The sequence below is a fragment of the Trichomycterus rosablanca genome, chromosome 17 (genome assembly GCF_030014385.1).
Source record: "Trichomycterus rosablanca isolate fTriRos1 chromosome 17, fTriRos1.hap1, whole genome shotgun sequence".
NCBI classification, from domain to species: domain Eukaryota; kingdom Metazoa; phylum Chordata; class Actinopteri; order Siluriformes; family Trichomycteridae; genus Trichomycterus; species Trichomycterus rosablanca.
The window spans coordinates 22,195,755-22,222,399 of NC_086004.1; the positions used below are offsets into that span (position 1 = coordinate 22,195,755).

Sequence of the window (26,645 nt, forward strand, 5' to 3'; positions counted from 1 at the left end):
CAACTAAATGAATAACTTAAGTTGCATACGTATGTTTGTGACCCAGCATGTGTACAGAAAACCATCAATACACTCGTCGCCCATGCTAACCATGGTTTGCAAAATATGTTCCTTTGTTAAAGCCTCTCTCTGCAGTCCACAAGGTCGTTTACCTTTTTTCAAGTGTAATAAGGTAAGTAGCAGGTTATATAATACAATCTATGATTGTGAGGGTCCTTAATAACCTCTGTAATGGGTACTCAATTCCATCAATCGAAAGGTGTCACTGCTTCATCATAACAATATTTTTGCTTATTGGTTCTGGCTGCTCTGGGATTACTTGGGCTCATATGCCCCTTAAGCAGAATTCAACAGTAATCCCTGGTCATTTCTGGGCATACATTCTTTTTTATTCCATAATCCTTTCACTTTCCCTCTCTTGCTTAACCAGCACTGCTGCCCCTTGCCTGTGCAAACAGCACCTGGCCCAGTTTCACTCTGTACCGGTGGGTTTGTCTTTCAGCAAGGTTAGCAATCAGCCTATAATGTGATCTGTTCACAGTCTGTTAATTCTCTTCATCAGCCTGAAGTTGCCCCGAAGGAAGGTGTGGAAGGGAGGGAAATATCTCTGGAGCTTTCATCAGCCTGTGAAACATGATGGACAAAAAATGACTTTGACTGATCCTTCTCCACACACACACCCATGAATGTGGGTTTTTTTTGGAAGGTGTTGGGAATATCAGTTACACTCATGCACACGTGCGGTGCTCATCTCTGTGCTCCTGTTCAGAATGGCAATAAGAAGAGGAGCTCTTCTCAACACCATTGAAGCGGCTGGAGATTTAATATTTGGGGACGGGGGAAAATCATCTTTATGTAAAACACGTGTGGTTTCTACACACCGCCTGAGACCACGCACTTTGGTTTTGGTCCCATTTTTACTGGGTTACCACTTCAAACACTCACTCAATCAAGAGTGCAGAGACAAGATATGTACAAAGCCCATTTCCAGAAAAGTTGGGACGAATATGTGACTTGTTAATTCTCTTAAATGTTTATTTAATTAATTAAAGTAAAAAAAAAAAAAATTCATTGATCAACTTCATTGTATTTTTTATATAAACACATTTATAATTTGAATAGCCTGCAGCACACTGAAAAAAGTTGGGACACGTGTGTTTAGCACTGTATTCCACCAGCGTTCCTGTTAACGAGACTTTTTAATAATCTGGGAACTGAGGACACTAATTGTTGCAGTTTTGCAAGTGTTATTTTTCCTCTATTCATGCTGTACTTTAGTTGCTTAACAATCAGTGGTCAACATTGTCTGATTCTCCTCTTCATGATGCAGTAGAGACTAATCTGGAAAGCAGGCAGGCCAGTCAAGCACATACACTCATGGTCTACAAAGCCACACTTTTGTAGCTAGGGCTGGGCGGTATATCGCAAATATCGATATATTCAATATTACTTTTTACACGATGTTGAAAATGACCATATTTGATATATCGAGTATGTGTAGAATACACAGGTTACCATTTGAGAACATTTAAAACAGAGCACAAAAGTGCTTTGCGGAAAGCTTTCCTTCGCGTATGAGTGGGTGGAAGCGAGTGCATGCACACACGGAAACTGAATCACTCAGTCAAGGAGACAGAAACGACTCTTTTCAAACAAATTATTCATTGGAATCAAATGAAATGCTCTTATCTATGGTAAAGATTAATTCATTTTGCTCACTCTGTTTCAGTTGATTTGTTGAAGAGATTCAGATGTACAAGCCAGTCAGAGCTTCTGAATTCAGATTTTGGGCAGAATTTCAATCTCTCTCTTCATTGGTTGTTGTATAAGTGACAGCTTAGTGAACGAATTATCAGTTTTAGCTTTTTACAGTGAAAGCCGACAGAATAAATGATCTAAAACAGTTTTCATTAGTTAGGTAACAATCACAGTTGGATATAGATTTAAACAGTATATTGTGGAAATATTATGGAAACATACAAGATGGCCTCTAAGAAAAAAAAAAGTGGATTATATCCCTAATGAAACACATGGAAATATGATATATGTTCTCAATTTGAAGAAGAGAAGCTCAGGTAAGCAGCGGTTATGATTTTATGCTGATGTGTGGTTGATTTGGGTCACGGTGCTGACTTTTACTGTTTATAGCTAAATATTATCAAATATTGAACTTTTTTTTATGCTGATTTATTTAAAGTAAAATGGACAGTATAAATGTGATTGTAAGATTCTGCAGTTTTGTTTGATATAAATACTGTCAATATTAATACAAATACAGCCTTATAATAATACAAAATATAAACACTGTAATTAGTCAGAATTGATCAGAACTACAATGTTTTGTGTTTTTAAGAGAACTTATAAACAATATAAGCTAAAATACGGGCCGTGACCTGTACTTTTAGTTTACATTATATCGTATCGTATCGTATATCGCCACTTCTAAAAAAGCATATTGAGATATGAGTTTTTTAGTCATATCGCACCGCCCTTATTGTAGCACATAGACTCTATGTGTCCTCTGTCATAGAGCCTAACATCGTCTTGCTGAAATAACCATGAACTTGCCTTGCAATATTTGTCACTGACTGTTGACATACCATGATAGTTGTTGACTTTTGCTTCTTTCCCTGATAACAGTCTGGATAGTCCTGTTCATCTTTGCATTCTTAAAAGCAAGCTGAAACGATGACTTCTCTGATCACATCATGTTTCCACTGTATTTTTGGTTCATTTAAGAAGAGCCACGCCCCATCTGTGATTGCAAAGACTGAGTCTTTGGTGGAGCCCTCATGATTCCCTCACCTGTTCCAATTCACCTGCTTATTGTGGAATGTTGCAAAACAGTATAATTTATTATATATTAACTTTTCACTCTCATTTGACTCTGTGCCAACTTTTTTGAGTGTGTTGCAGGCATTAAAGTACTTTTTATTATGTATAGAAAAATTCTTTTGGTTAATTGCATTTTACTAAACGTCCCAACTTTTCTTGAAATAGAGTTTGTAATGGGGAAAAAGCTGGTGTCTTACTAGTCTGCAACAAAAAAGGCACATTAAATAAGTTCCTTGTGTCTGTGGAATTTGTTTTACAAGCTAAATTATGAGAGATAGGGTGGCAAGTCAGTGTGGATCATATTGCCAGCCAACCTTGCCCGCTCCCAGCTCTATTTGTTAGAAGCACAATTTATTCAGCAAGATCCCCAAAATCACTTCCTGTCATCCGCTGAACAGTTGGAAGAAGGAAAAAGCGAAACACAATCGCTGCAATTACACCTTGAAATTGTATTTTAAAGCAGGGGAAAATCGTCTCTGCTAATGGACCGTTTGTACCAGCTGTGGTGAATGTGCGCAGCGTCTTTCCAAGCCGTCCAGATTGTGCTGAACAAGGAAAGAAACCCAGGCATGAAGAAGCGTGATCAGTCATGAATATTTAATCACCTCACATCAGCAATTAGCAACGGATTAAAGAAGCATGAGCTGGGTTGCGATTCCATTAGTGAGCTCTATTTGCAGAGGACACGGCTGATGGTGTGGACATAAACAAGTCTTTAAACACACATTAGTGACTAAAGTAGAATTTCTTTAATACTTATATAATTGTTTTATAAAGTATCGACATCAAACACTCGGCTAGGCGCAGCGGTAAATTACACCAGACCATTATCGCTGGGATCCAGGGTTTGAATCACCAGCGGTGCTATGGGCAGGTCGGGAATCTACATACTGACGTGATTGGCTAGGGAATCTAGGGAAGGGAAGAGAGGTGGTCAAGGTCCTGCAATGGACAAGCGTCCTGTCAGGTGTGTGTAATTGCACTGTGTCCAGTGATTTTGGGGAAACAGGACCAGAGTAAAGTGGGGTGAAAACATGAAAATGAAATGAAAAATAAATTATTAATTAATTTTGAATTAAGTATAATATAAGGTCCCCTCACCATATCAAAGTAAAAGTCCCTAAATCCAACACAATCTTTGCCCAAATATCATTTTAATTTGCTGCTTCCAGTGATTGAAATCTGTTACAAAGAATCTAAAACTAGATACATTCATTTTAGTTGCTGCTTTTAAGGATTTATTTACAGGCATATTCAATGATACTTGTAATTGCTTTATGTGATGTGTCGTTTGATGTTTCTTTCTTCTCGTTCCTTTATTTTCCCTTTGTCCCCCTCTTCCTTGTTTTTTCACTTATTTTAGTGTATATATACATATTTTTTGTTTTGTTTAAAAATCAAAATCATTGAGTATGACACACATGCAGTGACATTTTTGTCTTATCACACTTTACTGTGTAGGCACGGCTGCAGCTTTACTGGCGGAGTGGTTAAATGGTCCATAAAGAATCCTGGACTGAAATAAATGTTTTGGGGCTCAATTTGAAGTTACTAGGCAATTAGACTCATAAAATGAAAACACTGGAACAATAAATAGGTTGAGAGACTGACTTTTCCATCTATAAAAGTTACCGGAGGCCCTCCGGACAAATATCTTCCCTCTCAAAAGTGCAAATGGTTCTTTCTTTGTGCCACACACATCGATTTATTGTTAATACTGTGGTGGAATTATTGTTACATTCTTACAGGATTGTTACATTGTATTTACACATACTCCAGCAGTTTTTCAACCAAGGTCTATTTAATATATCTGCAGGGTTGGTGGTTAACCCAGCAAATTAGAATAGAATCTGTTTAAACCTCACTTCTATTGAGTTAATGGTTGTTTCAGTCTGGTGCACAATATGCTAAACCTTGATTATCACAACCTTGATATGAACCGCTACTAAGCATTTTGCTCATATTGCACTGACCCTACAAACCTTATGAGGTCATGTCATATTTTCAGAAAATCCACAAAACGTGGGTTTTAATAATAAAGTATGATTCTACTGTTAGTCACAGAAAAATAACAGCTGCAGAAACTACTAACTACTTAAGTGCATTTTTACTTTTGCCATTAACTGATTTTACTGTGAGAATGCAACTGCTCCATGGTTTTTCTACATGCTGCAACACAAATTTATATACAGTGGTACCTTGAAACTCAACGTCAATTGGATCTGGGAGTGGCGTTAAGTTTAAAAGGCATTGAGTTTCAAAGGAATTTCTCCCATCAGGATGTATGGAAAGCCTGTTAATGCATTCCATGGTCCCGTGGAACTATATATATGCATATACTTTAGGCTAATGTAAAATAATGGGGTTGTTTTTGACACTTATACACTGAAAATAACACAAATATAATATAAAAACACTAAAATACAATTAAAACAGTTAAAAATCAATAAAAATACAATAAAATCTGCACTTTACCTTCTTTATTGTTTTATGCTTATGCTTCTTAATTAGTGGAGAGAACAGATAAGCAGTAATAATTAAGAGAGGTTTAGTGTTTCTATGTCGTTCTTTTAATACATTAAGTTACTTTTTTTATGATAAGCATCTTAGAATCTCTTAGAAAAGCTGATTCTCACAATTTCTCAGAACCTCAAGCTATAACACAAGTTTAAAAGTGGAAGGAGAAAAATCCAGCTAAACACAGATACATGTGGAGCTTTCAAAGTAAATTGGATGGTTATTCCACACAAATTCATGTTCGCATGACGTTTTACCGCACCGCTCAAGCCGAGCTCTGAGCAAAGCAGCAGTTACACACCTGTTACGTTTAAGGGAAACGTCGAGTTTAAGGAGGGTACAAATTTCTCCACGAAGGGCGTTGAGTTTCAAAGATTTTGAGTTTAGGGGACGTTGAGTTACAAGGTACCACTGTATTTAAGTTCCCCAGCTCCCCTTGCATTAGTATTAAAATTTTTTTGTTTGTTTATTAATATGCAAATAAAACTAACAAATATATAAAATTATGTCTTTATGTTTTATTCTTGGGATCAAAACGTTTACAAAAATACTTTTATGTGCATCTAGATTTCATAGTAGAAGCACTTGTGTGTGTACCTTTTGTGTGCCATAAAGAGTATAAGTGATATCCACTAGGGGGCAGAACAGTGCCAAAACTGTCACGAGTCTATCTAATGTTATAATAGTGTTTGTTGTATGACTACATAGAATTGTGGACCAAATCCAGAGCTGGTGACTTAAATCACCAAGTGGAAAAGATAGCTTACTCAATATGCATGGAAAACTTCTCATATCCTGGCTTGCTATATGCAGCCACAAAAATCTGTTTTCTGCACTGGGTTTATATTATAGAACTAATCTGCATGTTTATAATTTCAGGTTGTGTGTCTGTGTAAAGCTGTCAGGATGTAATGTTCTTTATTGTTGAATTTATTGTGTTGTGGATTTGATTGTTGTGTGATTTAATTCTGTTTTTATGTTTCATTCTGCCAGCCTTGTGTTACACCTACTTCAAGGTTGTGCCAAACGTCTTCCATTTCAAAATTATTGAAGCCTCTGTCATACTGGCAACCCTAAAAAACTTAGATATTGTTTTATATTCTAACCCTGATGTATGCCTGGCCACAATTTGATTGTGGAGACCCACTGACAGTTCCTTGGACTTCATTGCTATGTTTTTTTTCCCTGACAATGCAGTGTCAATTGTGAGCCCTTATAGACCAAAGCTTGTGCTGTACCAAACAACGTCCAATCCAATCAAATGCCTCAGGTAGACGCCAACTCTAGAATCATAGATACCTGTTTGCTAGGATAATTAAAGCAAACATGGTTTTGGATTGCAACATCAAAAGGTCTGAATACTTTCATGAATAAGAGCTTGTACAAATAATGACTATGTAATCTACAAACAAGTTTTTACTTCATCATTTCTGATAAGTGTAGATTGGTGGGTAAAAATGGCAATGATATCCATTCAAATCCACAACACACTTAAGTGTGCAAAAAATTAAGGGGTCTGAATACTTTTAATAGGTGAAACGGTGGCTCGGTGGGTAGCACTGTCACCTCACAGCAAGAAGGTCCTGTGTTTGATCCCCAGATGGGGCAATCCGGGTCCTTTCTGTGAGGAGTTTGCATGTTCTCCCCGTGTCTGCGTGGGTTTTCTCCGGGAGCTCCGGTTTCCTCCCACAGTCCAAAAACATGCAGTGAGGTGAATTGGAGACACTGAATTGCCCTATAGGTGAATGGGTGTGTGTATGTGTGTGTATATATGTGTCTGCCCTGCGATGGACTGGCACCCCGTCCATGGTGTTACTGTGTGCCTTGTGCCCATTGAAAAGCTGGGATATGCTCCAGTACCCGTCCCCAGGGCGACCCTGATTGGATAAACGGTTAAGACAATGAGTAAGTGAATACTTCATAAATCCACTACGCAACAGCTTGTTGGACTTTCCATTAAAACCATGAGCTTTTAGCTTTTATATGCCCCCCACCCCCAACTGGACTTTCCATTTAAACCATAGACTTTAATATTCTAGCCACTCAGCAAAGGAATTATTAACATTTTTATCTGCCAGTAGTAGATTGTGGTGAACCAAAAGGTCTTCTGAGGGCAGGTTTAGAACATGAGCAGGATAATGTAAACAAGCCAGGCCAGCCATGCTTTTAATATGATACAGTCGCTTTGATCACATTGTGTAAACAATGTTCTCTCTCCAGATATTTTTAACTTTAATATTAAAAGGAAAGTATTAAATATTGACCAGCGCACCTTTACTAAAGCTACATCATGTCAAGAAAAACAAGTCTATTGGTATGTGTGAACATAAATTATAATCCTATATACAATCGCTGTTACACAAAGCATTAAGTACAGACATTACACTATACAAGGAGGAAACGAGATTAGATGAACTGAGATGTTTAGAAGAGTAAATGCAATAGCACGGATTGTTGCACAAGATTAATGCTGTGCATTAACGGATGGACAAGGCAATGAAAGTTAGCTTCCTTGAGTCTAAAACCCATAGTCTGGAGTATTGAACTCACAATTTACTCCCCTCTCCCCAATTAGGAGTGCGCATTGGTTTCATTAACCATGATTAATTCCCTCTTCTTCTGTAAATTGATTATATAATGGAGTAATGAATACATTTATTTTACAACCGATAGCTCTTCCCTAAGGAAAGTGAATGACCGGAAATTGTATCAGTCCAGTGTGAATGAAGCTGTTGCTGCCCGCAAATACAAACAAAATTGTGTAAGTTCTGGTTGTAATTCTCTACGATTTACAAGCTCAAATCTGACAGTTGGGTCAGTATGAAAAATACAAAATAAATAAATAAATGCATTGTTTCTTTTATGACCACTGACAGGTGAAGTGAATAACACTGATTATCTCTTCATCACGGCACCTGTTAGTGGGTGGGATATATTAGGCAGCAAGTGAACAATTTTAGCCTCAAAATTAATGTGTTAGAAGCAAGAAAAATGAACGAGCGTAAGGATTTGAGCGAGTTTGACAAGGGCCAGATTGTGGTGTTCCCGGTCTGCAGTGGTCAGTATCTATCAAAAGTGGTCCAAGAAAGGAACCGGCGACAGGGTCATGGGCGACCAAGGCTCATTAATGCACGCGTGGTCCGATCCAACATACAAGCTACTGTAGCTCAAATTGCTGAAGAAGTTAATGCTGGTTCTGATAGAAAGGTGTCAGAATACACAGTGCATCACAGTTTGTTGCGTATGGGGCAGCATAGCCGCAGACCAGTTAGTTAGGAAGGTGATTGGAATGTTATGCTTGATCGGTGTATATTGACTCATTTAATTCCCAAGATATTTCATGCTTTGGTCAACTTCATTTAATTTGTTAATATACAGGCATTCATTTACATCTGCGGCATTTATCCAAAGTGACTTACAATTATGATTGAATACGAAATCTCCAAATGCAGCTTGCAAACAGAGCTGACTTATGCACACTGAGGGTGGGTAAGAGTGTGTTTCAAATCGGTGTTACTTATACAATTCTGCATTTATCAAACATTTATCCAAATTTATGATTGAATACAACTTGAGCAATTGAGGTTTAAGGGCCTTGCTCAGGGGCCCAGCAGTGGCAGCTTGGTGGTAGGGTTTGCTCCGACAACCTTCTGATTACTGGTTCAGTACCTTTACCGCTGAGCTACCATTGCCCATTTCTGTAGTTGGGAGTTGGGATGGGGGCAATTTAGGGTTAGTGAAGAGGTAAAAAAAATAAATAATGATGTGATTTAATGGACGTATATCAACAAATGAAATGGAGTTAACCAGACAAAACATGAAATATCTCAGGTTCATCCTGTCTGTAGTAAAATAAAAGTCAAAGTAAATGTAAGAAACTTGTTCACATTGTCTCAACTTTCTCAAATAAACATACCATACTGACTTAGAGACTAGCTACCATATAACAGTAACAGCCAGTCAGTTATTCTTCTGATTATGACTGCACAGTCCTATTGTGCCATGCTTTCCAAAGATACTCAAACCTTTTGTATGTCATTCTGTTTATTCAACCTTGTGCAATATAGCTGGCTGCACTGAAGTAACCCAGATCTGACTTTGCACCAGCAGAAAATGGCCATTTGTGACTGTTAATCGCCCGGGTATTCAAACTCCGATCTCCGCAGTGATAAGTCAGCACATAAAACCACAGTGCCACCCAAGCGCTCGTAATATATACTTTTGAATCAACCAGGGACCAAAGACAAATTACTTGTAAGCCTTTATAGATTCCTTCAATAAACCATGTATTTATTTATTTTACTTTTTTATTTATGCGTTTTCTTCCTTTATCTCCCAGTTCAGCGTAGCCAATTAGTCTTCTGCTACTGGGGACCCCAATCGCAACCAGGGAGGGTATATTTGACTGGACACACACTCCCACTGATGCATGCCAGTCCACCAATCCCTACTTATTCGCCCATACTGTGTCACTTCTCACTCACTGATCTTCCACTGTTCCTCCACTTCTGTACAGGCACCTCGGGCTACTAACCAGGGTCCATACACAGCATCTCAGTAGACTAGTGGCCAATTTTGTCTGTTGCAGGCACTGCCAGTTGTGTCTGCTAGTGGGCGCCCAGCAGACCGGTAGCAGAGCTGAGATTTGAACAGAATCCCAGCGCTGGTGTGCTAGCGGAGTATCCCACTGTGCCACCTGGAAGCCAAGCCATTTATTTCCAACATAAAATCTGCAAGTAAAAGATCTAATCTAGTGTATTATTAATAATAAAAGACATACACGCAGCAACTAAACAAGTTTTCAAAAGAAAAGATGATTTAAATAAATAATACAACAGCACATACAGTACAAACACACTTCCTAATAATGAATTTATTCTGACTGATCACATTTTAACACCTTTTTTATGTTTCAAATCTAAAAATGTACTTTATTTTCATAATAATTTTTAAAGTGAGTTTTCTACAACACAGCTAATCCAGTTCGTAGAAAGGTTTAAACAGATACAGGATATATTTGCAGGCTTGTATTTACCGGTTCATCATCTTTTCAGGCTTCTAAAATAAACCCCAGCAGCATGACACGACCTTGATCATCAATGCTCTTCATTTTTTTATTTACTGCCCTTCTATGAGTGTCTCTCATCATTCCGCTCATTCATTCACTCTCCTTTCTTTCCTCTGTTTCCCTCCCAAACCGTGCCTCTCCCCGCGCACCACAGATGGTCCTCATTAATAAAGAAAGCAGCCTTTTACCCAAAAGCTGAAGAGAGAGGCTTTAAAGAACGATATTTTCAGTGAACCAATTGGCAGACTGTCTTGCTCTGAATGCTAAAATGTTGTTTAACCAATTGGCCTACACATTACTACAAGCATTTAGTGAAAGCACAAGGTTGTCAGATTATTAAAAGACCGGGATGAAGGTAGTGAATCATTTCGTTTCCTCTAAACATCCGAAATGATTTGAAACTGCCTGATTACAGGAGCTCAGCAGGTAGTCTGGGTGTTTTTTAGCTTCACGGTTCTGAGGATCTGAGATTAAACCTGGCCTCGAGTCGTTGTCTTTCCATTTCTGCATGGGTTTCACAGGAGACTTTGGTTTCCTTCCCCTTTCTAAAAACATGCCAGTAAATTGATTGACTGCTGTAAATTGCCTCTGGGTGTGACTAAGTGAATGGGAGATACAGCACATGATGCGCTGAGATAGAGTGATGATCTGTCCATGGTGTATTCTTGCCTTGCCCCGAAGGAAGGAATGGATGGATGGATGGATTGGGTGGATGGGTGGACTGATGGATGGATTGGTGGGTGGGTGGATGGATGGATGGATGGATGGGTGGGTATGTGGATAGATGGAGTGGTGGATGGATGGATGGATGGATGAATGGGTGGGATGGTAGATGGATGGATGGATTGATGGATGGATGGATTGGTGGATGGGTGGGTATGTGGATGGATGGATGGGTGGGTGGTTGGTTGGATGGGTGGTTGGTTGGATGGGTGGGTGGGTTGGTAGATGGATGGATGGATGGATGGATGGTTCGGGTGGGTTTTTGGATGGATGGATGGATGGAAAAAACAGAGTTTGTATTCTCTGGGACAAAAAAAAGAGGACCATCCATGATTGTAAGCAATACAGGTTCAAAAGTAAGTTTGGTAATGTCATGATATAGGGGCGTTGTGTTGCCAATGAAATGGGTAAAGTGCACATCTGTATCTTATAGTGCACATCTTTTATATTACTGTATTTTGGAGCAACATATCCTTTAATCTGGGCAACATCTTTTTCAGGGATATCCCTGCTTTTTTGCAAGATAATGCCAACTTAAATTCCTTGTCTTACAGCAGCATGGCATCAGAGTAAGAGCATGCAGGCGCTAGACTGGCCTACCACCAGTCCAGACCTGTTTCTCATTACAAAAAGTCTGGAACATTTTGAAGTGCAATATATGACAAAGAAGACGATGTTAAGAATGGAAACGGAAAAAATTCCACTTCCCAAATATGACATTGGGTGTCCTGTGTGTCCAGAACAAAGGAAAGGTAATGCAAGAAAGAAAGAAATCTAACTTAAAATTAAACAAATAAATAAACTAATAGTGAAAAAAAGTAATAATAATAATAACAATAATAATAATAATAATAAGAAGAAGAATGATAATGATGATGATAAATACAACCCCAAATCTGAAAAGAATTGGGACAGTATGGGCAATGCAAATAAAATTAAAATGCAGTGTTCCTTACATTTACTTTGACTTTTATTTTTTTATTTCAGACAGTTTGAACCTGAGATATTTCATGTTTTGTCTGCTCAACTTTATTTTATTGGTTGATATACCTCCATTCCTGCATTTCACACCTGCAACACATTTCAAAAAAAGTTGGGACAGGGGCAATTTAGGGTTAGTAATGAGGTGAAAAAATGATGTGATTCCAAACAGGTGATTATAATCATGGTTTGGTACAAAAGCAGTATCCAGGAAAGACTGAGTCTTTAATGAGCAAAGATGATCAGAGGATTTCCAGTTTGTCAACAAATGTGTGAGAAAATGATTGAAGTGTTTAAAAACAATGTACCTCAAAGAAAGACTGGAAAAGATTTGCATATTCTCCCTCTACAGTGCATAATATCATTAAACCATTCAAGGAATCAGGAGGAATTTGGTGCGTAAAGGCCAAGGGAGCAAGCTTAAGCTGAAGGCCTGTGATCTTCGATCCCTCAGACGACACTGCATCAAGAACCGCCACTCAACAATAGCTGATATAACCACATGGGTGAGGGATTACTTTGGCAAACCTTTGTCAAGCACTACAATACAGAGTTACATGCACAAATGCTGCTTAAAACTTTACTGTGCAAAAAAGAAGCCTTATGTTAACCATGTCCAGAAGCAACGTCGACTTCTCTAGGCTCAGAGGCATCTAGGATGGACCATCACACAGTGGAAACGTGTATTGTGGTCAGATGAATCAGCATTCCAGGTCTTTTTTTGAAAAAATGGATGCCTTGTGCTCCGGACCAAAGACAAAAAGGACCATCCAGACTGTTATCAGCAACAAGTCCAAAAGCCAGGGTCTGTTATGGTATGGGGCTGTGTCAGTGCTCTTGGCAAAGGTCATTTATACTTCTGTGATGGCAGCATTAACATTAACAGAGCAACACATGCTGCCTTCAAGATGTCATCTTTTCCAGGGACGTCCATGCATTTTTTAACAAGACAATGCAAAACCACATGCTTTACTATTTATAACTTTTAGTTTAAATGGATTTTGTGTATGTATGTTTTGTGTAAATCCTATTCATTCAAATTATTTTCCAGGCCACACAAGGAGGAAGAGGTTCCCTGCTGAGTCTGGTTTCTCTCAAGGTTCCTTCCTGTAATATTAAGGGAGTTGTTTTGCCACTGTCGCCCTTGGCTTGCTCAACAGGGTTTTTTTGGTCTATCAGTCCTGGATTCTGCTACTAAAGTTGCTTTGAGAGAATGTCTATTGTTAATATTTTTGACTGAGGTCAAAATTCTCAGAATTGTTATTTATATTGTATGAAATTGTATGTAACTGATGTCACCTAAAATCCTGGCATTTACTTTTTGTCTTCTTTAAAACACTGGTAACCACTTTACATTGGTTTTAAATCACTTTTGCACATGTTGTTTCTGTTATTTTGTCATGCCCCCAGCAAACGCGCCCCGATAATAGTCTCCACTTTGGAATGTTGTAATGTTTTCTTCGTGCTTTGTGAAGCTTTAAGTGTAGCTGGACTATTAAAGGCTTCAAGGCATGTAGGCTTTATTTTTCTTTATATTCCAATGCAGTTGAAGAAGTTTTTGTATTCTCTTGTCTCATTTACACCCCCAGTGACTGACGGATGTTGGTTATAGAGCAGGTTATTACTGTTGTTGCTGAGGCCGGGTATGTGCTCCTCCTCAGATGCTTTATGATTGCTGGTCATAATTTGTTTAAAAAAAGAAAGAAAGTGAGCCATGATAGCAGGCTGGCTTTATCCTGTTAGACGGTGCCCGGGGTGCAATCTCCGGCACGAGAGAACACGCGCACCACACTGGGACATTGATAAAGCCTCAGCTGCGTGGCTTTTTGATTGCGGAAAGGTCAAGCTGAGCTTTGTTATCTCACAAGGGGCCGGTGGAGTGGTACTACAGCAGCACTGGCACCATTCAAGTCAAGTTGCCAGAGATGAAAAGGCGACGGAGGGAAAGCCTAGAATACCAATCAATTCATATTTGATCTGCTGAACGCTCTGATACTATAAGTTGTTGAGATGGAGTGGCACTTCATCGGGATCGGATCAGAGGAGAGTGTTTTTGTTTGCAGTAGCCTCTTGATTTACTCTTCTTGTAGTATCAGCCGCATCTGCTCACTGACACTTACGGCTCAGCGTCGGTTGCAGGCGACTATGAAGGCACGTAAAGAACAGAACAGGGAGTCAGTAACAATGGGTTTTAGGTAGATCAACCAACAGAGGTAAGGGATTAAGATAAAAATAATGACTTTATTGTAGTCCATTTACATCCCCAAATTAAAAACGTTGGTACAGAATGGAAAATAGAATTGTTTCTTACATTTACTTAGTATTATTTTATTGCAGACATTAAAACCCCAGGATATTTCATGTTGTGTCTGGTTAACTTCATTTCATTTTTAAATCTACATCCATTCCTGCATTCCAGTCTTGCAACAAATTCCAAAAAAGTTTGGACTTTTTAATTTAAGTCTAGTAATGAGGTAAAAACTAAATAATATTGTGATTGAAATTTGGTACAAAAGTAAAAGAGTCTTTGATGAGCAAAGATGGGCAGAGGATCTCCAGTTTGTCAACAAATGTACACCGATTAGGCATAACATTATGACCACCTTCCTAATATTGTGTTGCCCCCACTTTTGCTGCCCCATTCGCAACAAACTGTGATGCACTGTGTATTCCGACACCTTACTATCAGAACCAGCATTAACTTCTTCAGCAATTTGAGCTACAGTAGCTCGTCTGTTGGCCAGCCTTCGCTTCACACGTGCATAAATGAGCCATGGCCGTCCATGATCCTGTTGTTGGTTTACCACTGTTCCTTCCTTGGACCACTTTTGATAGATACTGACCACTGCAGCCCGGGAACACCCCACAAGAGCTGCAGTTTTGGAGATGCTCTGATCCAGTTGTCTAGCCATCACAACCCTTGTCAAACTCGCTCAAATCCTTAGATTTGTTCATTTTTCCTGCTTCTAACATCAATTTTGAGGATAAAATGTGCACTTGCTGCCTAATATATCCCACCCACTAACAGGTGCCGTGATGAAGAGATAATCAGTGTTATTCACTTTACCTGTCAGTGGTTATAATGTTATGCCTGATCGGTGTATAAGAAAATTATTAACATTTAAGAAATTAAAAAGGTTTGTATATTTCTCCCTCTACAGTGCATAATATCATTAAGTAATTCAAAGAACCTGAAGGCATTTCAGTGCATAAATGGCAAGAACACAAGCCTAAGTCTATACTGTCCCAACATTTTCTGATTCAGGATTGTATTATAAAAGCAGTACTGAACTGGATTTGCTTCAGGATCCATATTTGTCCTTTATGATCAAGCCAAAAGCAATTCAACTTTTGAACCCTTTTAATTAATTATACCAAACAAATAATGCAGCAAAAGTCTCTGTGTTTATGACTCTAAACATAAAACAAATGCGATCCTTCACACATTTAAAATTGTGTTCCTCTAGAACAGGGGTGTCAAACACCTCTTCACCGAGGGCCACATCTGCATTATGGTGGCCTTCAAAAGGCAGATTGTAACATATCCTGCTGTTATTGCAGTCTGCCTTTTAAGTCTTGGACAATTTGTTGTTTTTCTTGGAGGTTAAATTCTGTGTTTGGTGTCAAAATGTCAAATTTATACTGTATATTTATAATGTATATCTACATTTATATTGTACTCCTTTACCACAGGCACAGCCTCATAACACATGAGACGTACCGGTTTCTCTTCTTGAAGCACAAACTTGTGCTCCCTCTTTCATTAAATTTCCTCCTGTTACAGTTTTCTCTTCTTGTACATTTTGGGATTATTTGTAAGTATTTCTCAACATCACTTGTTGGAAAACCGCCTCGGTTAAACGCTGATGTGGAAACACTGCCATCTAGTGGCGGGATCCGGTCACTTTGTTGGCATGCATTGTGGGAGATGCAGTTTATGTACGATTTTACAGTGTATTTTAAGACAATCATATCTTTTAAGCTCTCGCAGGCCACATAAAATGACATGGCGGGCCAGATTTGGCCTTGAGTTTGACACGTGTGCTCTAGAAGAACTGCCAATTCAGCAAGGACACCAAATATGTATTACAATCCCAAAAGGTAATTTGCATGTACAAATATCTAGATGCATTATTTGCCAAAAGTATGTGCCTACCACTACTAATTATAAAGGTATTTTAGCCCCATCCATTACTAACAGGAGTATTAAGCCAATGATTTAAAAAAATGCTTTCAGAAAATTAAAAAAATATATGATACATTGAACCTATAAAAAACATATTTTATTTGATTATTAAAATCACTTTTTGAATAAAGATTTAGTTTGTTATTAACATTGCTTCCATGCAGTTACTGTGTGAGCTGTGTTGCTTCCCACTTTTACATTCAGCCCTCCCATTGTACGCCTTTCAAAACAAAAGTTCTGTAAATGTATAAAAATAATGATTAAAGTTTTTATAAAGATCCACTTTTGGGACATGAGCCACCATTAAGAAACCACAGCGTAGGAACCTCTGTAAGGTCAAACAGTTTAGAAGAATGTTATCTGGCAGCATTTTTGTCTTATCTGTAGGAACAAAGAAAATGACCACAATTTTGAGGTAAACATCCAAATACTCTTGAAATCCTTCCATCGCTACAATATCAGACTCCTGAGCCTGGTGGTTGCCATCTCTGCTTGAAACTCAGAGCTATCATTCACCATTTTCTGCCATCATCTGAAATAAGAGCTGCTCACAGGCGTCCACCTTCCTCCCTGCCTGCTGGATAACAAAAAATAACAGACCAAAAAAAAGCAGCCTATAAACTCACTATCTATAGTGAGTGTAGAAACAAGAAGGTGGTTTTAATGTTATGGCTGATCGGTGTAAGTGAATCAATGCCTGTTTGTGTCATGTTCTATGATGGCTGCATTCATGTCCAGGGTTTAATCCCTTCTTGAGTCCTGTTTCCAGGAGGGCTCCGGACACACCACCACGATCCTGAAAGAATTCAACATTCACAGGAATGAAAGAGCGAGGTAAAGCAAAGGACAGTCAGGGTTCTACTGTAGCCAAAAAAAGCTTTATTTTCCATTTTCCTGTAGCTTTTCTCTTCCAAAACATTGGAACATTTAATAGGATTTATTAGGAATGCAAAATGTTTTATCCACATGATTACAAAATAAAAACGATCTGATAATAACACCATGAAAGGTTTTTGTACTTGAAACATCAACAAAAAAAATCCGTACAGGACTACATGTACCTGAATGTGATACAAGCAGGAAACAACAACAACAGCAACATTTCTAGACTCGTTTGACTGCAGAACTGGTACCATCATTGCTCTAATAAATTGAGGATTCTACATTATAGCTTCATATCACATATGAATAATGTCCGCTGATTTTTTTTTCAAAAATTTTTTTTGCAAAAGAAAGGTAAAAAATAACATGAAATAAAGTAAAATAGAAAAGTTTCAACTAGCGTTTAAAAAACGTCATTCATCTTTCATTCTTAGCTAATATATCAGCTCTTCATGATTTTTTTCTTTGATAACATTTCTCTTTTTTTTGTACACTCACCACACAAAATAATTCAATCACACATATAATCCCACGCTTGAATTATTTCCCCTCATCTGGCCTGGTCAGCCGAAGCAGAAGTGCTACTTATACTCGTGACTGCCCGCTGTCTGTCCGTTCTTAGTCCTCTCGTCGTCGCTTAGTCCTTCGGGCTCCTCGTTTTTAGGGATTTTACTCGGAAAAAGTGCGGTGAGCGGGTCGGGGCGAGGGGGGGCCGGGGGATTTAGTGCAGTTGCAGGAGATCGGCGTGGAGTAAAAAAAGCATCACATTCAGAAATTTACAGAAACTGGGAGATTCAGAGAAAATTTTGCTGACAGGACTGACAGAGAGAGACCAGATGTACAGAAACACTTCCTAAACACGGCATGCGCCCTGACAACTTGGCCAGCTTGGCACCGCAGTTTCAGGACAGATTTGCACCAGTAATAAAAAGGCAATTTGTAACTGGTATTATATTCTACATAACATTCTTTTTTGTATGGCACAGAAAAACATCCATGATGCCATTTCCCTCCCTGTGATCATTCCACGGTTCTGTGATTTTTTGAACCGAAGTGGCACCTCCACCCCATGTCCCCTGTAAAAAAAAAGAAAAGTTCAGCTGAAGTCTTTGGCAGATTCACAGAAAAGACTCTTTCCTACTCTAATGTATTGTTTTTTTTTTTTTTTTTTGTTGTTGTTCCCTTTTACATTTTCAAAAGAAGGTGCTGGGGATTGCTTACAGAAAGATACACACGATTCGCAAAATGCACTTCCTCTCGACTGACGCACAAAAAGGACTACGACATCCGCGGGATTGACGTGATGGAGTTTTTTTTTTTACTGGTGTGATGGCGGAAAAGCACAGACATAAACACAGTGAAGTTGAAAGGTTTGTGAGCAAAATCACTCAAGAGAGACGGAGTACGGTTAGCCATTTTCACTTAGTGCACAACAAAAAAGCACCCCCCCCCCCCCCCCCCCCAAAAAAAAGCTAAAAAAACCCCTCTTTTTTACAATTATTATTATTATCCCCCCCCACCCATCCCGAGTCATCCTTGTTTTTCACCATCGTATGAGCATGTGATGAGTGGTCCGGATCCGTGAATGCTTCATGAGTCATCTGTTTTTTTTCTCGGACGATTATTGGACTGAATTTTGAAACGAGAGGCAGTGCTACGCTTCATGCTGCACAATGGATGCTGTAGGTCGAGTTGTGGATGCTGGATCAGGTGTGTAGCTGCAGTGCTAGCAGCCGATCAGGACGAGGAGCACGAGCAGTAATGGAGAGAGACACGGGGAAAGAGAGTGACCGTCGTTAGTGTCGTCTGTCAGAAAGGGCTCCGGGGACTCGTACACAGAGTCGTCTGTGGAATAAGACAGAGAGAAAAGAGAGAGATAAGATATGTGAGGCATTTCTGATAGAGATGAAGAATTCATATCAACATCATGTTTATTTCTTTTTATGAATTGAAAGCAAGACTCGATTTAGGCGACGGCGTACTGACGGAGCGCTCGTCTCGGCTGACCTAGATTAAGTGGATATGACAGGTGCAGCGGTTTTGCTGTCACTTTTGCTAGGCAGATAGAATCTAAGAGCATCATGAGGATTGGATGTATGTATAATTGTGGCTGCCTGATGCAGCTTTTACGTCTCTCAAACATCAAAATGATTTTCCCAAAGTGAACACACACTGGCGGGATTAGTAGAAATTATTGTTTGTTTGTTTTTTTATTCAAATTCTGTTTCCACTGGAAACACTGGACAGGGTTCCAATCCATTGCCAAACATTAAAAATTCTCCCTCTTCCCCATCAATAGCAAATCATAGACCGTAGACACCTGGTCGATAAGCTATAGCATGGCTGAGATTTGACCCCGGATCCCATCGGTGGTGGGCTAGCGTGATGGAGCCCTGTGCCACCCAAGCAGCATAAAGTTACCCAGCTACACTTAGATGCTTTTTCATTACTTTACGTAGAAATGCATCATGGGCGGCATGGTGGCTCGGTGGGTAGCACTGTCGCCTCACAGCAACAACGTCCTGGGTTTGATCCCCAGGCGGGGCGGTCCGGGTCCTTTCTGTGTGGAGTTTGCATGTTCTTCGCGTGTCTGCGTGGGTTTCCTCCGGGAGCTCCGGTTTTCTCCCACAGTCCAAAAACATGCAGTCAGGTTAATTGGAGACACCGAATTGCCCGATAGGTGAATGGGTGTGTGTATGTGTGTGTATGTGTGTCTGCTCTGTGAGGCTTAGGACACAACCTATTTTAAATTTAATTCCAAGATCGTTTCCAAGGTTATAAGGTTAAAAAGCACTTAGAGAAGCTAAAAGAACACTTGCAGAGGCTACTACAAGTTCCCGCAATTAGTATTCAAGATAGGATACATAAATCTGAGCTAATATGTTTGCTTTCTCTATTGGAAAGGAACTTTGGAGATGCCAGTGTGGCCTCATTTTACTCTAACCTGCATAACTCCAGATCATAATTGGGCATGAGGATAGTAAACAACTTGGTGAGGATCTGAGGTTCGAATCCCAGTGGTGCCGTCGGTTGTCAGCATGGACACGATTGGCTAATGTCAAACGATGATAATTTGTTGCTACTCAGTAAGGCCAAGGGTGCATTCACATGAGAAGCATCACCGTGAGCCTCAGCACAAACTGCTCAGCACTTGGCTTAAAATGTCATCAAAGTGTGAATATGAGACGAATCTGCATTTGTGTGAAATAACCGTCAAATCCAGTCTGAAAGCTCCACATGTATCTGTGTTTATGGATTTTCCTCACCGTTTCACTTTTAAACTTGTGTTATAGCTCGGGGTTGCTGAAAAATTGTGAGAATCAGCTTTTCCGAGAGCAAAAAAAGCTTAACATGGTTTAATGTAGTAAAAGAACGACACAGGAACACTAAACTTCTCTTAATTATTACTGCTCATAAGTTCTGTCCACTAATTAAATTCCTTAGTTGTTGTTTTAATACAATAGGTCACATTAAGCTTTGTTCATACGTCTGAGTCATTTTTATTGCGTCATATCAAACAGTTTGTCTCATTGGAGATGCTTTGAAAAGGTCAGCGGCAAACTGGGTCAAAGTTCAATCAGGTGAGCCTAACGCATCAAAAGTGAACCACACTCCATAAGAAACAATAGCACAGCCAGCACAAAAGTCACTTCTTTGCCACTTCTCATGTGAATATGCCCTAATACTAATAACAACAACGGAAAATAAACTTAAAGTTGCATTATTAATCATTGTTATTTGTACAAGTCCGAACCATCAGCTAAAAAGTCCTGATTGCGATAGACCTACACATTTGGCCAAAGCATATGGAACCTGATGTAGGCTACCTCATTACAGCATTACTTTTTAAAGGCTCATAACAAAACTGTACTGTTTTAATGCCTCCACTCACACACTGCTCACACAATCCCATCCCGCTGGGTCCTTTAATTTGACCTAATGAAAATGATTTGTTTATGTTGTACTCAAAATTACATAGCTACCACAATTCCAGAGGGGCAATTTTAGGCAATTATTCCCTGCAATTCAGAAATGACTGCATACACCCGATTGGCTTGTACACAGCATGCAACCCCATTCCTCAACATAAAAAGAGCACGTTGTATAGTATGTCTTTTCTTTTTTTTGATAAATATTATTTTATTATGTTAAAAATAGCTTTACCACAGCCAGTATTTTAACACATACTGACAATACTGCTGATATTATACTAAATTCTTTTGCACTTGATTTGTAATCAGGGCTTGACTGATATTGTTTGGCTAATAGAATGGGCTTGTTTTAATCAGAAGGGTCAGTGAGTTCTTTTCAATGCCGTCTGGGTGCCCCAGGCTCTGTAAACAATGTGTACACAAAGGGAGGAGACATATAAAAAGGGTTAACTCCATGTGAGTTTCCTTTAAGTGCTCTGGTTTCTTTCCAGGTCAATTAGAGCCACTAAAATTGCCATAAATGTGTGTGTTTGTGCTGTGATGGACTGGTGACCTGTCCGTGTTGTTTCCCACCTTTCACCCAGTAAATCATACCCACCATGACCCTGACCAGAATAAAGCAGAGGAAACATGCTAAATGGAAAAATAAAAACAGGTTTCCAAATATCATGACTGTTTCCTTTTAATAGGTTAGAAAACATCTCTTTCAAATATACAATAAATAAATATATTAACAATTAATAATAATAATTTAATTTTATACTATAATTTAATTTAATCTCTTTCAAATATATAAATAAATAAATATATTATTATTAATAATAATCAAATTTTATGCTATAATTTAATTTAATCTCTTTCATATATATAAAAAAATATAATAATAATAATAGTAATTTAATACTATAATTTAATTTAATCTCTTTAAATATATAAATAAATAAATGATTAATGATAATAATAATAGTATTAATAATAATAATTGTATTTAATACTATAATTTAATTTAATCTCTTTCAAATATATAAATATAATAATAATAATATTCATAATAATAATAATAATAATAAACTAAAATAATAATTATAATATAAATAATAAATAATATTAATATAATAATATAAATAATAATAATAATAATAATAATTAAATACTGTAATTTAATTTAATCTCTTTCAAATAAAAATAAATAAAAATATTAATAATAATAATTTAACACTATATTTTAATTACACTTCAAATATATAAATCTATATATTAATAATAGTAATAACAACAACACCACCACCACCAACAACAACAACAACAACAACAACAACAACAACAACAACAACAACAACAAAACAACAATAATAATGTAATTTAATTTAATATTTGATCATCTTTTGGACATTAAAGCTGTAGGTACCACCTAATGGCCAGTATGGATCCAGTAAATGAATAAAATATCAATATTTTTACTGACAGGGCGCTAGGGTGACACAGCAGTCTATCAAGCTAGCTCACTCCGTCCAATCTGTTCTGTTGCAATATGCAAATAAACACCTTAACCAACCAATTTATAGAGCAGTGGGAATAAAACGTATTCATTTGTATTTGAGAGATTCATAACCATACCAGAGAACCTAATGAAACAATAAAAGTATTTACATTTGAACCTGCAGAACCTTGTATGAAGGCAGTTATATAAAATATCTGAACACTGTAGAATTTAATGCAAGTAAGGCGTTCACAGATTCCACCAGTAGCTTGTCAAAATCTTGTGGAAAGCCTTCCCAGAAGAGTGGAGGCTGTTATAGTTGCCCTACTTAATATTCATACTCATGATTTTGAAATGGAATATCCATCACTCATACAGGCTCACGTATATGCTCTTACATCTGTTCATTATGTCAGGTAGTACAATGCAGCAGTTGTAGTATCAGTAAGATTTACATGCTATATTACCCTTCGCCTAATCAGACTCAAATTCTGCTGAAGCATTAATGATGTCTGGTGCTGAGATTAACCCCAATCTGGGCAATAAGATTAGGTCTTGGCCCTGGCCTAGCATGAAAATAAACAGAAGCATACCAGGCTTAGCGCGAGGTATTATGGTAATGGTTGGTGCTGAGCTGGCAAGAAGGCCAGGTGGATCTTATAATAAAGCACTTTACTGTCGGCCTCTCTGACTTTAAAGTCTGCTCTCGTATAAATATGGTGCTCTGTAAGGGCCTGAATTTGAGCGGCTGCCAAATCCACACACAGCTCCGCAGTCGAGCGGTGAATAAAAGATAAAAGTCACTAACTGCTTCCCGAATCGATTCAAAAGAGTCGCTTGATTCGGTATAGAAAAGCCCTCGTTTAATTGCGTGCATTTTTAAAACTCTGTCAGGATGTGTCTGGGACTAAATTATTTTGAAGGTGAAGTTCACGCTACACGACTTTCAAGGTGTTCACTTGATCTGTTGTAATCAGGAGTCTTTAAGTCGTGGTTTTTACACCACACGATTGATCGGCGATAGTCGGCCATGCATTAGACAATCTATGACCAAGAGGATTTACAGATGAGTCCGTCCAGTCTTCCAAATTCTGTTTTGTCATGAAAACACACTCGAGAAGTGACAAGCAGTGTAACAATACCATGTGAGAGACTGGGCATCAGCAGGAAGCGAGCGATACAAGTTGTTTGTACCAAAGTAGAGGGGATTCTAATAAGAAATCAAACTCATTAGGCAGATTATTTAGACAAACTATTTAGACAGTGATAACGGTGATTACGTCACTGCAGTTGATGGCCAGTACTGATCCAATAAATGAATGTGAATATTAATTTGAATTTAAATGAATGAATAATAATGAATGAAATATTTCATCTTTTAGACATTAAAGCTGTAGATACCACCTGATGGCCAGTACTGATCTGGAGGAATAAATAAAAACAGGTAGTTTTCCAAATATCATGGCTCTTTCCTTTAAATGGGTTAGAAAGCATCTTTTTCAAATATATAATACATAAATACTGTATATTAATAGTAATAATTGATTTTTTAAATAAATAATAAATAGATATAATAATATTAATAATAATACTTTGATTTAATTTAATTAAATAGTTGATCTTCTGTTGGACATTACCACCTGATGGCCAGTACTGATCCAATAAATGAATGTAAATATTTATTAATCATAACAATATTTTTTATAAGGTGAACTAGGTCTTTGTTTGGGGGGCCGGGGTGGCAGTAAGAGCTCCAGTAAACAGATAAATGAGAGTGTGAGAACAGGATCATCATTTCAATTTGCATGTAATTGTGGTAACTACTCAGTGAAACTGATGATCTCAGAGCAAGTCTGTTTGTTAACAATTACATCAGACTAATGGGCTGCTGCTCCCATACAGGCTTCACTTCCAAATTTATAACGTGCCCTAAAAGCATGAGGCTGGAAAAGAACTCTTCTTTTTTTAAATAGCGCTAGTGCAAATATTGACAAACTCCTCAACGCTCCGTGGCGTCTAATGCATTCCTCTGGTCTACTGCGGGGCCTTGTCCAAACACCTGTAGTGCCGTTGCTCACTCTGCTGTCACCCTGTCTCCTTTCAAAGCTGACTTGCTAAGCCCTCGCCTGACTCGGGACCATTCCTTAAAATCAAACTCTCGTTGACGCTGTCCAGGTCCGGGGCGCTAAATGCTGACGCCCGCGCTGTTTATTAAAGCTGGTTAGGACGTGTATTTTTTTTCACGACCAGTGCTAGACATCTCATAGCACGATTGTCCAGGGTTAAACAAACCGGCTGGTGTCTGCTGTTTCTGGGAGAGTTAATGCAGGAGAATGAGAGGGAGACCTGGATGAATGGAACGCCTGGCTTGCTTTTTTGAGAAGTGCTTTGTGATGTTATCTGGTCTATGTCAGATGAATAGCTTCCTGCCCTGAGGTGTAACATTATCTGTGGAGTTATGACCATGGTCCTAGGAGGTCAGGCCATAAAGTGTGATAATGTGTGGTTCTGAATGGGGGAACTGTGTTCTTTATATGTATAAACAAGAATTAAAACTGGATTTTTGTCTATTGGATGGGCTCATCTGGACATCTAGTTTGTTTTGTTATTTTAAACAATGCTGAACAAAATGATTCCTGGTAATGTCACCAGTTTCGCACCACTAATCGGCCGTGTCTAAGAGTCTGAGAGAGAACTTATAGTCTGGATTCAGCTCCATCTGATTTCCACCTTTTTGGACACTCAAAGAAGCTTTAAGGGTAAGAAGATTATCATGTGATGATGATGTGAAAGCAGTGGTGCATCAGTGGTCAACCAAAAACACTTTTTGCTGATGGCATTAAAAAGCTGGTACGATGCTGGGACAAATGCATCGGAAGGTAAATATGTAGAAAAGTGATGTCATTTGTTTATGAAATTCATAATAAATAGTGCTTAAAAAAGTGCAGAAACTTTTTGAAGAACTTTCGTATATAGTAATTACAGACCTGTAGCATATTATGTGACCACAGGAGAAGGCTGTCTCCTAAAGAGGCCTACACAAAACCCTGGGCTCAAACTGACTGAAGAATCAAACTCAAGCAAGGTGTTCTTGGTTTTTTTAAAGAAATAGGCACAAATTTACTCATTCACTTACTCACTTTCTTAATCGCTTATCCAGTTAGGGTCACGGTGGGGGGTGGTGGTGCTGGAGCCTATCCCAGGTTTTCAATGGGCGCAAAGCACACAGTAACATCCTGGACGAGGCGCCAGTCTATCGCAGGGCAGACACACATACAGTGTATCACAAAAGTGAGTACACCCCTCACATTTCTGCAGATATTTAAGTATATCTTTTCATGGGACAACACTGACAAAATGACACTTTGACACAATGAAAAGTAGTCTGTGTGCAGCTTATATAACAGTGTAAATTTATTCTTCCCTCAAAATAACTCAATATACAGCCATTAATGTCTAAACCACCGGCAACAAAAGTGAGTACACCCCTTAGTGAAAGTTCCTGAAGTGTCAATATTTTGTGTGGCCACCATTATTTCCCAGAACTTCCTTAACTCTCCTGGGCATGGAGTTTACCAGAGCTTCACAGGTTGCCACTGGAATGCTTTTCCACTCCTCCATGACGACATCACGGAGCTGGCGGATATTCGAGACTTTGCGCTCCTCCACCTTCCGCTTGAGGATGCCCCAAAGATGTTCTATTGGGTTTAGGTCTGGAGACATGCTTGGCCAGTCCATCACCTTTACCCTCAGCCTCTTCAATAAAGCAGTGGTCGTGTTAGAGGTGTGTTTGGGGTCATTATCATGCTGGAACACTGCCCTGCGACCCAGTTTCCAGAGGGAGGGGATCATGCTCTGCTTCAGTATTTCACAGTGCATATTAAAGTTCATGTGTCCCTCAATGAAATGTAACTCCCCAACACCTGCTGCACTCATGCAGCCCCAGACCATGGCATTCCCACCACCATGCTTGACTGTAGGCATGACACACTTATCTTTGTACTCCTCACCTGATTGCCGCCACACATGCTTGAGACCATC

At 38.7% G+C, this 26,645-nt stretch overlaps 1 protein-coding gene across 1 annotated transcript in view; it reads right to left on the reverse strand.

Moving 5' to 3' along the window:
- Window positions 1-18,876: 18,876 nt before the first annotated feature.
- The window catches only part of LOC134331301 (ephrin-A2-like), a 181,488-nt gene continuing 173,719 nt past the window's right edge, over window positions 18,877-26,645 (reverse strand). The window contains exon 5 of the mRNA XM_063012651.1: window positions 18,877-19,037. Coding sequence (XP_062868721.1) covers window positions 18,919-19,037 — 119 coding nt within the window. The 3' untranslated portion in view covers window positions 18,877-18,918. The remainder of the gene's footprint in view (window positions 19,038-26,645) is intronic.